The 17,345-nt window shown below is 42.4% G+C and overlaps 1 protein-coding gene and 1 long non-coding RNA gene across 22 annotated transcripts in view; one reads left to right on the forward strand and one right to left on the reverse strand.

The window, feature by feature from the left end:
* LOC125455166 (1-phosphatidylinositol 4,5-bisphosphate phosphodiesterase beta-4) overlaps positions 1-17,345 on the reverse strand; it is a 477,523-nt gene that overhangs the window by 83,235 nt on the left and 376,943 nt on the right. For 16 of the 20 annotated variants that reach the window (XM_048536853.2, XM_048536856.2, XM_048536849.2 and 13 more), the window contains 2 exons: positions 14,079-14,131; positions 11,381-11,446 (listed from right to left, as the gene is read on the reverse strand). In XM_048536853.2, coding sequence (XP_048392810.1) covers positions 11,381-11,446; positions 14,079-14,131 — 119 coding nt within the window. The remainder of the gene's footprint in view (positions 1-11,380; positions 11,447-14,078; positions 14,132-17,345) is intronic. The other 4 variants (XM_048536864.1, XM_048536861.1, XM_048536863.1 and 1 more) reach the window with 1 other exon arrangement.
* Positions 1-17,345, forward strand: part of LOC125455167 (uncharacterized) — a 144,583-nt gene that overhangs the window by 68,446 nt on the left and 58,792 nt on the right. The window lies entirely within an intron of this gene.

The following is a 17,345-nucleotide window of genomic DNA, read 5'->3' on the forward strand; positions in this document are numbered from 1 at the left end:
TCCTCAACTCCAGTTTTCTGCCTTTTCCCCATAAAGCCTTGCTTCCCTTAAAAATCTGTCTCAGCCTTGAATACACTTAATATCCTAGCCTCAACAACTCTTTGACTTCCTCAGATACATTGCTATCTAAAAGAAGGAATTCCTCCCAGCATTAACATCAGTCCGAACTTTTACTTTGAGGTTCCGCTTATGAGATTCTCCCATACTACATGTTCTGAACAATCACTGACCTATAGAGTCAAATAAAGTCCTGTCTCATGGTTTTGTGGAACTAATCACCAAGGTATTTAGAGCTGGAACAGATGACATCTCTACTCCAGCACCCCAGCTGTCAATATGCACCATGATCAGCAGCTGCCAGTGGTGCTTCAAAAAAAACTCTTGGAGCTCCTGTTCAGATGACAATGGACCTATTGTACTGTACTGCAGTATTTGCAAATACCTCCTTCTACACCCTGCTATAGATATCCTTCACCTAAACAATAATATGCTGCACATAATCAAATACAGCCCTGGTACCTTCCCTAAAAATAAACTGTCACAGGTAGACAGAGTGGTTAAGAAGTTATTTAGCACACTTGGCTTCACTGCTGAGACCTTTGAGTTTTGGAGTTGGGACATCAGGTTGAGAATGTACAGGACCTCGGTGAGTCCTCTTCTGGAATACCGTGTCCAGTTTTGGACAACCTAGTATAGGTTGGATATTATTAACCTGGAGAAAGTTCAAAAAGACTGGGAATGGAGGGTTTCTGGGGAAGTTCTCAGGAACGGTCACCGGACCTGAAACAGTAACTCTTTTTTCCTTCACAGATGCTGCCAGACCTTTTCCAGCAACTTTTTTTTTTGTTACTGAGAATGGAGCATTTGAGTTATAGGGAGAGCCAGAATAGGCTGGGACGTTCTTCACCGGAGCAGGGGAGGTTGAGGGGTGATCTTTTCAAGGTTTTATAAAATCACAAGGGGAGTTCAAAACCAAAGGGCATATTTTCAAGGTGAGGCGAACAAGATTTAAGGAGGACCTGAGGGGCAACTATTTTATACAAAGAATGGTTGGTGTGTGGAACGAACTGCTAGTCAAAGTGGTGGATGCAGAGACAGTTACAACATTTGAAAGACACTTGGATAAGTGCATGAATAGGAAAGGTGTGATGGGATATGGGCCAAGCACACACAGTTGGGACTAGTTTGTTTGGGAACAACGTGCACATGGACTGGTTGGACCGAAGGGATTGTTTCTATGTTGTGTGACTCTATGATTCTAAATGCTCCTACTTTTTATCCTTGTGTATAAAGGATATGGGTGCTACTGGTAAACTATTGCCGATCTGCCAGTGCCCTTGAGCTGAGCAGCTCTCTTGGCCATTTCAAGGCCCAGTTAAGCATCATCGACATTGCTGTGGGTATGGAGTCACCTGCAAGCCAGACCGAGCAAGGGCAGTAGAATTCCTTCACTGAAGAGCATTGGTTAACCAGATGGGTTTTTAATGACTGGTTAAAAGGTCAGCATTTGACTCACTTTTAATTTTAAACTTCTTCCAGATGAGAGTGACAGTGTCGAGATTTCGGAGTCCTGTCATCTGTTAAAACTTTCTTCTGGCTAATCGGGGCTATTTTGTCTTCAAAAAGTAAGCATGCAGGTCTGTGACATCCAGCAATACATATTTGGCTGTATTTAACACATAGTCATTGTGCTACATTATGCATGATACTCTCGCATGCCACATTAAATTACAATGCTCCCTTCCAAGCATGACAATTGTAAATCTTTCATTGAGTAATTCTTCCAAGGAATGTCCACATTGCCAGTGAGGGCCATTTGTCATCCAGTCCCAAATGTCCTCGAGATGAGTGGCTCATTAGATTGTTTTAGAAGGCAGTTAAGCATCAAATCCATTGCTGCTGGCCTGGAGTCACTTATAGGCCAGACTGGGTGTCCTTATGGATAGAGGATTGGCTGACTGGCAGAAGGCAGAGGGTGGAGAGAATGGGTTTCAGAATGGCAGCCAGTGAGGAGTAGAGTTCTGTAGGGGACGGTGTTGGGACCAAACTATTCATGTTACACATTAATGATCTAGACAACAGAACTGAGAGCATTGTTAGGTTTATATATGATAGATGGAGGTACAGGTAGTGTTGAGGAGGCGGGGAGGCTGCAGAAGGACTTGTACCAGCTAGGAGAGTAGTGAAAGAAGCGGCAGATGGAATACAATGTGGGAAAGATGTGAGGTTAAGAGCTTTGGTCAGAAGAATAGATGCCTAGACTGTTTTCTAAATGGGAAGAGGCTTTGTGCATCCGAAGGACAAGAGGTCTTAGGAATCTCAGGGTTCAGGATTCTCTTAAGATTAACATGCAGGTTCAGTTGGGCCATTAGGAAGACAAATGCAATGTGAGCATTCATTTCAAGGGGCCTGGAGCCGAGATGTACTGCTGAAGCTGCAGACGACTCCAGTTGGACTGCATTTGGAATATTCTGAGCAGTTTTGGGCCCCAAACCTACAGCAGGATGAGTTGACATTGGAAGAGGTCCAGAGGAGGCTTATAAGAATGATTCATGAAATGAAGGGCTTGTAACACGAGGAGCAGTTGTGGATTCTGGGTCTGTACTTGATGGGTTTTAGAAGAATGAAGGGGTATCTCACTGAAACTTTCAGAATACAGAGAGGCCTGGATAGTGTGGACGTGGAGAAGATTTTTCCACTAGTAGGACAGACTAGGACCCAAGGGCACAATCCTTTTGGCCAATCCTTTTGAACTGAGACAAGGAGGAATTTTTTCAGCTAGAAGGTGGTGAATCTGTGGAACTCATTGCCTCAGAGGGCTGTGGAGGTCAAATCATGAGTGTCTTTAAGAGAATAATAGCTAGGTTCTTAACTGGTAAAGAGATCAAGGATTATAGGGAGAAGGCAGGGGAATGGAGTTGAGAAACAAATCAGTCATGATCATATTGCAGAGCATACTCGATGGGCTAAAAGGCTTTATTCTGCTCCTATATCTTACAGTCTTATGGGTAAGGACGGCATATTTCCTAAATGTTATCAGTGAACCAGTTGGGCACTTAGGGCACATGACAAAATTGGTTATGAAAACCATTGATGAGATTAGCTCCATAAGACAGACTTACTAACCTAAGTCCTGGCACCGTTAGGCTGGGTTTCTGCATAGCTAGTCCACTGACATTGCCACTACAGTACTGTCTCCCTGTCTAAGGAACTGATCAATATAAATGATGGGGCAGCTTGAACACTGTAACCGAGTGGACACTTCTTTCTAATGGCAAGATGCACCTCAGTGGTGTTTGTATTTACACTTAGTGCCCTGACCACCTCCTCTTGTTGCTCTGTACAGCTCTCCACTGGGGGCCTGGGTTGCTCCCCCTTCCACTGTATGGCTTCGTCCAGTAGTCTGTCTGTGACTGCTCCAAGGATGTCTGTGCTGTCTCTCTTCCTGTGACCTGACAAGGCATTTCTTGAAAAACAAGTTGGGTCAGTTCGCCAAAAGGCAATGCTGGACCATTCTGCATTACTCAATCTCCAAAGCTGTGGATGGACAGTTATTGAATACATTCACGGCTCTGACTGATTGGCCTTTGGAATCTCAATGTATTTGGAGATCAGCAGAGTTAAGTGAAACTAAAGTTAAGATTGATGAAGATCTTAGTATGTAGCACAGGAGGCCTATTCTTGCTTTTACTCCTCATGTTATCTTCATTACCCTCAAGAAACGTAAAGGTGAGATATGACCCAGCACTAGTGGAACTTACATTTACATAGCCCATTTCAAAACCATAGTGTTTTACAACCAATAAAGTACTTCATTGTGAGAGGATTTGAAGACTGTAATGAGGATGTTCTGCTGCAAATGTACAGGGCCTTGGAGAGGCCACATCTGGAATATTGTGTGCAGTTTTGGCCTCTTATCTGAGGAAGGATGTTCTGGCTATGGCAGGGAGTGCAAAAATTTGCCAGGCAGAGGGACTGGATCAGTTAGGACTGTATTATTTGGAGTTCAGAGAAATGACAGGAGAATTGCATAAAAAGCTGTAAAATTCAAACAGGACTATACAGGGGAAAGACAGAGAGGATATTCCCAATAATCGGCGAGTCCCAAACCAAGGGTCACATCAAAGGATATGGGGTAGGCCATTTAGGACTGAGATAAAGAGAATTTTTGTCACCCAGAGAGTGGTGAGCCTGTGGAATTCACCGCCGCAGAAAGCAGTTGAGGCCAAAACATTGAATGTTTTCAAGAAGGAGTTAGATATCGTTCTTAGAGCTAAAGGGGTCAAAGGATTGGTTGTCCGGCAGAAAGCAGAGGGTGGGGTTAAAGGGTCTTTCTCAGGATGGCAGCTGGTTACAAGTGGTATTCCACAAGGGTCAGTGTTGGGACCACAACTTTTCACTTTGTACATTAATGATCTAGATGAAGGAACTGAGAGCACTCTAGCTAAGTCTGCAGATGATACAAAGACAGGTGGAGGGACAGGTAGTATTGAGGAGGTGGGGAGGCTGCAGAAGGATTTGGACAGGTTAGGAGAATGGGCAAAGAAGTGGCAGATGGAGTACAATGTGGGAAAGTGTGAGATCATGCACTTTGGTGAGAAGAATTGAAACATGGATTATTTTCTAAATAGGGAGAAAATTCAGAACAAGTACAAAGAGACTTGGGAGTTCTAGTCCAGATTGTCTCAAGGTAAACTTGTAGGTTGAGTCAGTAGTTAGGAAGGCAAGTGCAACTTTGGCATTTATTTTGAGATGACTTGAATATAAAAGCAGGGATGTACTTTTGAGGTTCTAAAAGACTCTGGTCAGGCCACATTTGGAGCATTGTGTGCAGCATTGGGCACCATATCTCAGGAAACATGTACTGGCCCTGGAGCAGGTTGAGAGGAGGTTCACAAGAATGGTCCCAGGAATGAAAAGCTTAATATATATGAAACGTTTGAAGACTGTGGGTCTATACTCGATTGAGTTTAGAAGGATGAGGGGGGGATCTAATCGAAACTTACAGAATACTGAATGGCCTGGGCAGAGTGGATGTTGGGAAGATGTTTCCATTGAAAGGAAAGACTAGGTACTGAGGGTACAGCCTTAGAGTAAAGAGAAGGCCTTTTAGAACAGAGATAAGGAACTTCTTCAGCCAGAGAGTGGTGAATCTATGGAATTCACTGCCACAGAAGGCTGTGGAGGCCGGGTCATTGCGTATATTTCCGAAAAAGATAGATAGGTTCTTGATTGTCAAGGGGATCAAGGTTGATGAGAAAATAATGATACTTTGGTTTGTGGGACCTAGTTGGGTACAAATTGGCATTTGTGTTACGGGGAGAAAGCAGGAGAATGGGTTGAGGAACCTATTAGCCACACTGAACGGCAGAGCAGACTCGATGGGCTGAATGGCCTAATTTCTGCTCCTATGTCTTATGGTCTTAAAACAGGAACAGGGGATTGAGTTAGATGATCAGCCATGTTCATATTGAATTTATCCTGCCCCTGTTTCCTCCGGTTTCTATATACATTTGAACGCACTTCAAATTACACCTAACTCATCATCATTTTTGCAATGTAGGAAACATAAATGCCAATTTGTACCACAAACCAATCTATCCCTATTTTCTCATCAACCTGTTCAGAGCTGTTCTGACACACCTGTGGAAGAGCAAAGGTTTAGAACTCAGACCTCCTGGCCCAGAGGTGGGGACTTTACCACTGTGCCAAATGGGCCCCAAACCAATACGTAACTATTTTCTAATCAACCTGTTCAGAGATGATATTACACGCCGCTGGAGCGGGTGGGATTAAACTGAGGCCTCCTGGTTGTCAAAGTAGAATCATTACCACTATGCCACAAGAGCCTCCTAAAAAAATCCAATATGTATTAGGGACCCGATCATCTGCTTCAGCTGTTGTTGAAGGATGAATCTTGGTCAAGGCACCAGGAGAATCCACTCTTCATTGGTGAAGCAGTGTCGTTGGAGATTTCACGTCTGCACTACATAACAAATGGTGCTATTGTCTAACACAACACCTGAATCACATCAACTCTGACAGTGCAGCACTGGCATTTGCACATCAATTAGCACTGCCTTCTCAAATCTCTGGAGTGAGACTTGAACTTTCCAACTAAGAAACGCAATGGGTCTACCCACTAAGCAACAGAAGAAGCTACAAGTTTACATGAGGAGGGAATAGTTAAAACAGCAAAGCGACAAACACGTTGATCCATTTATAGTCATCAGTACAAGTCAGTGACTTTGGTATTTTATGGCTTAGAATTTGCTCGCCTGGTGAAGAACACGCATCCATAAATTAATTTTGTTATTCACCATAAATAAAGACATAACCTGTTGAAATGAAGTTAAGTCCCAATCATAACCTTTTGAAATTCTCAACCATTTCTACTGTCCCGAAATTCGGAAAGTTTTCCAGATATTCAGGGTCGCGTAGGAACAGCAAATATTGGGTGAGTACATGTCTGTAAAGTAATCTGTCCAGCTTTTCTTCCATTCAAATAAGACTGAGGGAAAACTCACCCTGTACGTGGAAAACTTAAAGGGCATTCTGAAGAAGGGTCCTGACCCGAAAAGTCAACTTTCCTGCTCTTCTGATGCTGCCTGGCCTGCTGTGTTCCTCCAACACCACACTGTGTTATCTCTGACTCCAGCATCAGCAGTTCTTACTATCTCTGAGGGCATTCAATAGTCATTTAACCAAAGGTAACCAAATGGACTTAGCACAATACAGAGTGCTCTCTCAATAAAGAGAAACAACTGATGGTGGTTCGACGAGGTCATCTATGTGTGCAGCTAGAAATGGCAAACAGGGAACTCGGGGAAATGAAGACTGATGTCTTGAAAGCAGTTCACATTACAGAAAAAGAGGCACTAAAGGTCTTAAAATACATAAAGGTGGAAAAATCTCCAGTATCTGATCATGTGTATCCCAAGATGTTGTAGGAAGTTACAGAAGAAATTGTAGGACCCCTATCAGAGATATTTGTATTATCTACAGCCATGTGCCAGGTGCCAGAGGACTGGAGGGTGGCTAAAGTCGTGTCTGTATTTAAGAACGGCTGTAAGGAGAAGCTTGGGAGCTACAGACTGGTGAGTCTAACATCAGTGGTGGATAAACTGTTGGAGAGGTTTCTGAGAGATAAGATTTACATGCATTTGGAGAGGCAAGGACTGATCTGGAATAGTCATCATCGCTTTATGCATGGGGAATCGTGTCTCACTAACATGATTGTGCTTTTTGAGAATGTAAAGAAAAACACTGATGAGGTCAGAGCACTAGATGTTGTGTACGTCGACTTTAATAAAGCCTTTGACAAAGTTCCACATGGTAGACTGATCAGTAAAGATTTTCACATGGGATTCAGGGAGAGTTTGCCAAATAGATACAAAATTGGCTCTATGGCAGGAGACAGAGTGTGTTGGTGGAGGGTTGTTTTTTGGGCTCAAGACCTGTGACCAGCGGTGTTCCAGATGGATTGGTGCTGGGTTCACTGTTGTTTGTAATTTATATAAATGAGTTGGATGAGAATTCAGGAGGCATGCTTAGTAAGTTTGCAGGTGACACCAAAGTTGGTGATATAGCGACAGTGAAGAAGGTTATCTAAGAGTACAATGGGATCTTGGTCAATTGGGCCATCAAGTGGAGATGCAGGTAGACAGGGTGGTTAAGGAGGTGCTTAGTGCATTTGCCTTTGTGGTTCAGACTATTTAGGAGAAGAGTTGGGACGTTATTTTGAGGTTGTAAAGGATGTTGGTGAGGCCTCTTCTGGATTACTGTGTACAGTTCTGGTCGCCTTGCTATAGGAAGGATATTATTTCACGAGAGAGTGTTCAGAAAAAATATTTACCAGGATGTAGCCGGGACTGGAGGGTGTGAGTTATAGCGAGAGGCTGGATAGACTGGGACTTTTCTCACAAGACCCTAGGAGGTTGAGGGGTGATCTTATAGAGGTTTGTAAAATCATGAGGGGCATAGATAATGTGAAAGTAAAGGTCTTTTCTCAAGGGTGGGAGAGATCAAAACTTGGGGGCATATTTTTAAGGTGAGAGGAGGAAGACTTAAAGGGACCTGAGAGGCAACATTTTCACACAGAAAGTGGTTTGGATGTGGAATGAACAGCTAGAGGAAGTGCTGGTGCAGGTATAGCTACAACATTTACGAGACATTTAGTTCGGTACATGTATAGGAAATGCTCAGAGGAAAAAGGGCCAAATGCAGACAAGTGGGAGCAGTATAGTTTGGGAAATTTGGTCAGCATAGACGAGTTGGAGTGAAGCATCTGTTTCCATACTGTACGACTCGATAACTTGAGGGTCACCACACCTCAGGCGAGGGGAGTAGGTGAATAACCTTGGAGATTGCAGAAACTGAGCCCATGCTGTTGGCATCACTCTGCATCTCAAACCAGTCGTACAGCTAACTGACCCATTGTGTAGCTAAAAAGTAATCAGTCATCGAGAAAAGGCAAAAATACAGATTCTCCTCTCTAATGGTGAGAGACTCGGAAGTGCTAAACTTCCAAGGTGCCTGACGTCGTTGATTTATGAGTCACTGAATGTTAATGTGCAGGTGCAGACAAGCAATTCAGAAGGCAAGTAGTCTGTTAGCCTCTGTCCTGAGAGGATTTGAATGTAAGAATAGAGATATCTCATTATAATCCATCTAAAGCCTTGGTGAGGTGACACCTGAAGACTGGCTTGCAGTTTTAGTTTTGTGTGCCTCCTCCTTGTAACTCACAATCCCTCTTAGGTATGAGTTATCAGGGCAACATTTCATTTGTTTCCCTGTCCAAAGTCATTTATGCATCTTGTGACTAGCTGGGGCCACAACACTGATTACTGTGACGCATCATGATTTATCATCTGCTGCTTGGAAAAAAGACCTCTTTATTCCCAATCTCTGTATCTGGACTGTCAAACAATTCTCAGTCCACACTGCTGCATTACCCTCAAACCTATTTGCTTTAATTTTTTTCACTATCCTCTTATGTGGGACCTTGTCAAAACTGTTTTTGAAATTGAAACACACACCTGCTGCTTCTCCCTTATCTACTGTCCTAGTGACACCCCAGAAAAACTCCAGTAGATTAGTTAAGCATGATTTCCCTTTCATAAGCCTGTGCTGACTTTTCTAAACCCAATAACTTTTCAAGTGCTCCATTGTCACATATTCTGTAATAGACTGGCAAATTTCCCCAGGACTGACGTCAGGCTACCTAGTCTGTTTTACACTGTTTGCTCTCCTTTCTTTGAATAGTGGTGTTTTAATTGCCTCCCTCCGATCGGTAAGAACTGCACCAGAGTCTATTGCAAGATGACCACCAATACATTAAAAAATGCTGGGGCATTTTCTTTAGTAATCTCGTGCACAGATTATAAGGACCTGGGGACATGGAAGCCTTTAACACATTACTTTCTAATTAATTTCAATTAAAGTTTCTTTAAGATTGCAAACTTTCTAACTTTTAACCTTATTAAAGAGGATAAGTTTTGATGTTAGTGAAAGGCAGAGCAGGACTGAAGGGACGGAGGGCCGACTTCTGTCGTTTTCTCTCTGTTGTTACATCCAACACATCTGCCATGAAACAAAGAGCAACCAAGTGACTCATGGGATGAGGGGATTGTTTCATGAAGAGGGTTTGGTCAGTCTAGACCCTTACGCCTTGGAGTTTAGGAAAATGAGAGGTTAACATGGATGATAGTATAATTTTAGGGTTTGCAGGGTAGTTTCATCTTAGTAGGACAATAGGTTCACGCAGCATTGTGGGCCGAAGGGCCTGTACTGTGCTGTACTGTTTGATGCTCTATGTTCTGACTCATTGGGTTATGCAACATTATTAAGAGGGTTCACAAGGTGGACTTTAACAGGTTGCTCTAGAACATTGGTCACAGTCTCACCATAAGGGTGTCAATCATTTATGACTGAGCTGAGGGGAAATTTCTTTATTCAGAGGGCTGTGGCTCTTTGGAAATCCCTACCACGGAGAGCTTGGACACTCAGCCAGTCAGTATGTGACAGACAGGGATCGACAAAGTCTTGCATTTAGAATTAATTCAGGGGCATGGGGATAAACCAGAAAGGTGGCATGGGCGTAGAAGATCAGCCATGATCTTGTTAACTGGTAGAGCAGGTTTGAGAGGCCAAATGGTCTACTTCAGCTCCTTTTCATGTTCTTATAATCTGCCATTGCTGCACATATGATCTTTGCCCTTCACTTCATTAGTAATGAGCAGAGGTAAGTGCAATGCAGGTCAGATGATAAACCAGAAGTTGAACATTAAAAATAGGTACTTTGTTAGTCTTTGAGCACACAGGCATGGTGGCTCGGTGATCAGCACTGCTACCTCACAGCGCCAGGGACCTGGGTTCAATTCCGCCCCCGGGCAACTGTCTGTGTGGAGTTTGCACATTCTCCCTGTGTCTGCGTGGGTTTGCTCTGGTAGCATCCCACTGTCCAAGGATGTTAGTTGGATTGGCCATGTTAAATTGCCTTGTAGTGTCCAAGGGATGTGCAGGTTAGGTGGACTAGCCATGAGGGTTTCCGGCGATAGGCTGGTTGGCTGGAACTGGGTAGGATGCTTGTTCGAGGGTTAGTGCAGGCTTGATGGGCCAAATGGCCTTGTTCCCCACTGTATGGATTCTATGATGCTATTAGAGGTATTAATAGCCTGCTCAATGTGATTAATTTTGAGTCTTGTTACTCCTTACAAAGGTAAATTTATTCAATTGAGACAATTTCACCATGTGCATCGTGCATCTTGTGCTTTTACTTTTAGGCAATTACATGATTGTTTCACACATTGTATTTTTCAGAACAGGTTCACCTCATTTGTTTCATAAAATCAATTCTTAATCATGCTGAGGATTTGCATTCTCATTATGGAACAGTTAAACTAAACATGAACTATTGCCGGCCTTGACGGGTTACATTATAAGGAGTTAATACACAAATTGGGGTTGTATTCCTTCCAAAGTCAAACATTAAGTATGCGTTATGGTCTAAGTTTTCAACAGATTAAGAGGAGGTAGGCTAGATACAGAGTGCCTGTTTCTGATGCTTAGGAATCAAATACCAGGGAACAGAGTCTAAAAATCATAACTAGATCTTTCAGGAGCAAAATTAGGAAACATTTCGCGCACAAGGGATGGGAGAACTTTGGACCCAATTTCAAAAAGAAGGTAATTATGCTACATTGTTAATTTTGCACCGAATACTGACAAATGTCACTTCTGAAAACAGCTATGGAACAAAGACAGGTAAATGGAGATCAGCCACAGACCGGCAGTGATTCCTTTGAAGTGAGGGTTAGAACAGGTCTGAAGGCCAAATGGCCTCCTCCTGTTCCTAGAAGTGTGACAAGCACATACATACCTTAGCATGCTTTTTCTTTAATGCACTCAGTTCTTTTTGCTGCTTCTTCAACAATTTTAGGTAGGCCTATAATATCAAACAATAAAATGATTTTAATTGTTTGCAAGAAAAGACCATAATTGCAATGGGAGTTCAGAAAATGCCCTGCTTTGTTTTAAAGAGGCCAAATCAATTAGCCCATTGCATCACTGTAACACAGCCCTCTTTCGTACCTTTCCCTTTATTTTCTGGTCCTTATTTCCATTTTAGTTATTACTTGCAAAAAGTTAACAGAATGGGATATATTTTGAGCAACACATATATGAGAATTTTATGTTTCACTGACCTGAAGGACATTGCCTGTCTAATTGTTCTGATATGTTTTTAACTTGCTGTGACATTACAATGAGCAATGTCACAGTTAAATAGCTGATAAAATGTCATGACTTGCTTCATCACTTTAAGACTGATCTGAAGCCAATAAATCAAACACTGGGGATATAACTCCACCTGTACATGCAAAGGCTTGGATCTTATGGGGAGTTTTGATGGCGAAGTGTCAAACATTTGCTGTCACTAACCCTCTAAAACTCACTGCAATCAGCATTCATGTGACTAAACATTTAAGTCCTGAGTTTGCAGTTAGTCATTTATCCCCTTGCCTTGCGTTACACTGTGTGCTACATCCCCATCTCTCCAGAGCTGGCAATGAATGAGACAAGTGATGTTGTTGCTGCTGCTCATGCATTGGTGTTAGAAAATTGATACAGAAGTTAAAATTGTGTTCAATGAATTGTTAGTGGAATTTTAACAGCAAACTGAGTAATAACTAATGTTGAAGAACAGATCTGGCTCTGGGGAAAAAAAAATGTTGTGTGCGGAGTATTGTTGAATGTCCCCATCGTGATTAGTTACTGAATTTTTAGAAGTTACTTTTAAAAAGAGTCTAAATATTTCACCTTTGCCTAATTTCAGTGTACTCTGGTCTTTATTTCACTGTGTAAAATGTTTAACATGTCATTTGATTGTAAATAGTTTTAGTTTCCTGCTAAGTTGCCTGTGAAAATTCTTCAGTTGCATGGTGGGGGAGGTCAGGTTTTTGCCACAGAGATTGAGAGGTCTCCCTGCATTTTTGTTCAAAGCCTCTGCAAGTACCCAAGCTTCACCTCTGGTAGCAAAATTCCAAGCCAAAATTATATTCATGTTATTTCTAGTTGTCTTTAAGAAAAAAGTCTATTCCTCCCCTCTTCCTTATTCCCTGCACTTTTCTTGGTCCTAAATTAAAATTCCACTGTTCTTATTCAAATTTAACTTGATTTCCTGAAACCTCTTTTAAAAAATAAATTTAACGATTTTCTTTTAAAGTTTGCACATTTCCTTTGCCCCATCACCCTTTAATGGACAAACTTTTTACTGGCTGAAACGTGGCTTTTAAGGTCAAGTTTCTGAGGACATTGGCTTGGCTTTGTCCTAAATGTGACAAAGTAAACCTATGGCATAAAATTGAAAAATGCTTAATGTTAATGCTCAGAGACTGCAGTGGTCAAAATACACAAGTATGGAAAGTGGATGTGAGGGAGAGGGGAATAATGAGCTCTGTTGATAGACTAAGATGAGAAAGCATGGGATACACTGCTAGCATGGACAAGTTGGACTGAATGGTCCATTTCTTGTACGCGGTTATTTCTTTCTAATTTTTGGATTGTCCTTGGCAGTGGGCAATTTTCTACTCCATAATGGAAACAACTATTTTCTCCAGATCCTTACAACTTAATCAGTGAGAAGAAGGTTCCATTATTTTTGAATTAACTTAACAGGACGTTACATTGAATAAAACATGTTTTGAAAACTGCTGAAAACTCTAACATGGGAATTAAATAAAGAATAGCAGAGACCAGTAAAGGAATTGCAAAACATTATGCTCACGGGTGATGTCAGGAAATGAGTAAAAAAATAGGCTTAGGCTCTAGACATAGCGCGATGGTTGAACTGTGACATTTTTTATAGTCTACTATGAAATGTGGACATTGCTGGCTATGGTAACATGTATTATCCACCTTCTGTTTCCCTGAAGAAGGAAGAGGTGAGTTGTATTCTTAAACTGTTGCAGTCCATGTGGTGTAGGGACACCTACAGCACTCTTAGGAAGAGGGTTCCAGGATGTTGAGCCAGGAAGAATTTTGAAGGAAGGGCGATGTATTTCCAAGTCAAGAGGGTGAGTGGTTTGGCGGGGAACTTTCAGGTAGTGGTGTTCCCATATTTCTACTGTCCTTCTAGATGTTTGAAGATGAGAGCTTGGGAGGTGCTGCTGAAGGTGACCTGCTCTGCTTCAAAACAAAAACCTAACTGGCTATAAAGCAGCCGAAGGATATGCAAGGCATTATAAAGAAAAAAAAACTTACTGCCATTGCTTCAGCATTCCTGAGCCAAAATTTCCTCTTAATAGTACTACAAGTATATCTACAGCACATGGACTGCAGTGGTTCAAGAAGACAGCTCACTATCGCCCTAAGTTCAATTAGGAATTGCTGGCCCTGCCATTGATATCCATATCTCAGGAAGGACTAATGAGTAATATGTAATAATGAGTAATAAAGTATAAATAATATAATAAATATCAACAATAATAAAATAAATAATAAACTAATAAAATAGTAATGAGTAATCATGAGTAGTAAAGTAACTTCAATGAGCCTTTTAAAATGTTACACAAAATTACCTTCATCTGCTTCAAGTCCTCAATATTCACCTGAGGCACCAGTGTTATATCTGCTAAAAAAAAAGTTCCAGCTATGATTATTCAGCATCACTAAACTCATTCCCAGTTACCTTAAGCATATTAATAGTCCAATAAAACTACTTCATTGTGATATACAAGACATGCTCATAATATTAAAACACTGCAAATACTGCTGTACACAATGAGAAATAAAGGGACAACTTAAACACTTAAAGCCCTGCTACCTAGAGTGAAACGGTAAGATGTTGTGAAGGTTCTAGCTAAATATTTGATAAGTAAAAGGTATTAAGGGATATGGGACAAAGGCAGGTATATGGAGTTAGGCCACATATCGACTGTGACCTCATTGAAGGCTCAGGGTTTGGAATGACCTACTCCTGTGCCAATGATCAATGTTCCTGTGCAAGTGACTTCGGTTTGCACCAAGCAGCATAACTGGAAATAAAAATCTGTATTTGCATATTGCCTTTCACAGCCACAAAGTGCTTTACAGCTAATTAGATACCAAGAACGACATTATTGTAAAGTTGGAAAATGTGGGAGCCAGTTTGCATGGAGTGTGGTCTTGCAAACAACAAGGAATTAATGGCCATACAAATTATTTTTAAGTCAGACACTAGATTTAACTTTCGGCAACTATACAGAAATGATTAGGGATGGGGAAGTGGGAATATCTATGTTTTAGTCATCACTAAAAAGAAAGAAATGCTTGGATTAATACAGTGGCTTTTTTGAGAATGTGACTTCCCATTTCACAACCAATTAGGAATGCTCATTTCCTGCTCAGGTTACACAACCAATTAGGAATGCTCATTTCCTGCTCAGGTTACTAACCTTCTCAACCTCTGCCCACACCTTTGATCTGTTAACCCCCAGGTTAAACACCAGCAGTAAGTTGTCTCTTGCTCGAATGACAGAGTGGCCCAATGGTCCAGTCGGACTATGGTGGCTTTACCTTTCACTCATACGCAAATTAACTCAAATATCAAAACAAAACTATATTAATGCATGATAATAAAGGATTTCTGGGCCATGGTAGATATGTATCAATGTCACAGCCTGTGGAATATGACAATTTCTGCATTGCTGGGTCCATGCAACTGGCAACGTACAAAGCCATATTGATACTTAGAAATCATCACAGAATCCCTACAATGTGGAAGCAGGCCATTCAGCCCATCAAGTCCACACCGTCCCTCTGCACAGCATCCCACACAGACACCCCCTACCGCCAAACCCTATCCCTGTAGCCCTATATTACCTTCGGCTCATCCACCTAGCTTACACATCCCTGGGCACTATGGGCAACTTAGTATGGCGAGTCCACCTAACCTGCATATCCTTGTCCTCTGGGGCAAAACCGGAGCACCCAGAGAAAACACACACAATCACTAGGAGAATATACAAACCCCACACAGTCACCCGAGGGTGGGATCAAACCTGGGTTCCTGGTGCTGTGAGGCAGCAGTGGGATCAAACCTGGGTTCCTGGTGCTGTGAGGCAGCAGTGGGATCAAACCTGGGTTCCTGGTGCTATGAGACAGCAGTGGGATCAAACCTGGGTTCCTGGTGCTGTGAGACAGCAGTGGGATCAAACCTGGGTTCCTGGTGCTGTGAGACAGCAGTGGGATCAAACCTGGGTTCCTGGTGCTATGAGACAGCAGTGGGATCAAACCTGGGTTCCTGGTGCTATGAGACAGCAGTGGGATCAAACCTGGGTTCCTGGTGCTATGAGACAGCAGTGGGATCAAACCTGGGTTCCTGGTGCTGTGAGACAGCAGTGGGATCAAACCTGGGTTCCTGGTGCTGTGAGACAGCAGTGGGATCAAACCTGGGTTCCTGGTGCTATGAGGCAGCAGTGGGATCAAACCTGGGTTCCTGGTGCTATGAGACAGCAGTGGGATCAAACCTGGGTTCCTGGTGCTATGAGACAGCAGTGGGATCAAACCTGGGTTCCTGGTGCTATGAGACAGCAGTGGGATCAAACCTGGGTTCCTGGTGCTGTGAGACAGCAGTGGGATCAAACCTGGGTTCCTGGTGCTGTGAGACAGCAGTGGGATCAAACCTGGGTTCCTGGTGCTATGAGACAGCAGTGGGATCAAACCTGGGTTCCTGGTGCTATGAGACAGCAGTGGGATCAAACCTGGGTTCCTGGTGCTATGAGACAGCAGTGGGATCAAACCTGGGTTCCTGGTGCTATGAGACAGCAGTGGGATCAAACCTGGGTTCCTGGTGCTATGAGGCAGCAGTGGGATCAAACCTGGGTTCCTGGTGCTATGAGACAGCAGTGATAACCACTGAGCCATGTGATAATCATTAGGGAGATAAACAATTTGAAGACTTCACAAAAGCAAATTTAGGCCTCAGAGGTTTATAATTGGCGACAGTAGATATGTACTTGTAGTAGAGTGCTAATTTATTACCTATTCCTTTTTCCACTGCGGGTGTCACTGGCTCGCTCAATGTTTATCGCACAACCTGACTCACCACTGAACAGATTGTTCAACAACATTGTTCTGGGTCTTCATAACAGTCCTGCAGTTTATTAATGAAACAAGCATCTGAGCCACAAACATGCTTGAAAAACTCTTTATTTTTATTTTTACTCCACTGTTAAAATACAGACAAAATAAAAGAAACCAAGACAACAAAGTGTGTGGCTGGATGAACACAGCAGGCCAAGCAGCATCTCAGGAGCACAAAAGCTAACGTTTCGGGCCTATTGTGCTCCTGAGATGCTGCTTGGCCTGCTGTGTTCATCCAGCCCCACACTTTGTTATCTTGGATTCTCCAGCATCTGCAGTTCCCATTATCTCTGATAAAAGAAACCAATTAGCTTAACTACAAAAGAGATTGTCAAACGCTCCATGGAATATGACGATTCCTGCATTTTTTGTCCCATGAAAATGACACTTGAGCACTTTGGAGGGTCACAATTTTAAAACAGAGATCTTGATAAAATCTGCGTAAAATTTCTATCCGATGTTTATGAGCAACACCACCACTAGGTGGAGTATTGCAGCTTGTGAGTAGCGACTGAATGAATATGCTGCGCTGGTGGTCAGTTGTGAGTTAACACAACCTCATCTCTTGGTGTCAATAAAGTGCCGAAAGACAAGTTCTGAAATCAATGCTTAAAAGCATCTCTGAGAATGAATCGCAGTGAATTGGCAGCCAGGCATCAAGACAAAACAGGGTCACCGGTTGCATGGTACTGAAAGGTCATTTATAAAGAATTGCAATATTT

Source organism: Stegostoma tigrinum, chromosome 9 (assembly GCF_030684315.1).
Source record: "Stegostoma tigrinum isolate sSteTig4 chromosome 9, sSteTig4.hap1, whole genome shotgun sequence".
Taxonomy (NCBI): Eukaryota; Metazoa; Chordata; class Chondrichthyes; order Orectolobiformes; family Stegostomatidae; genus Stegostoma; species Stegostoma tigrinum.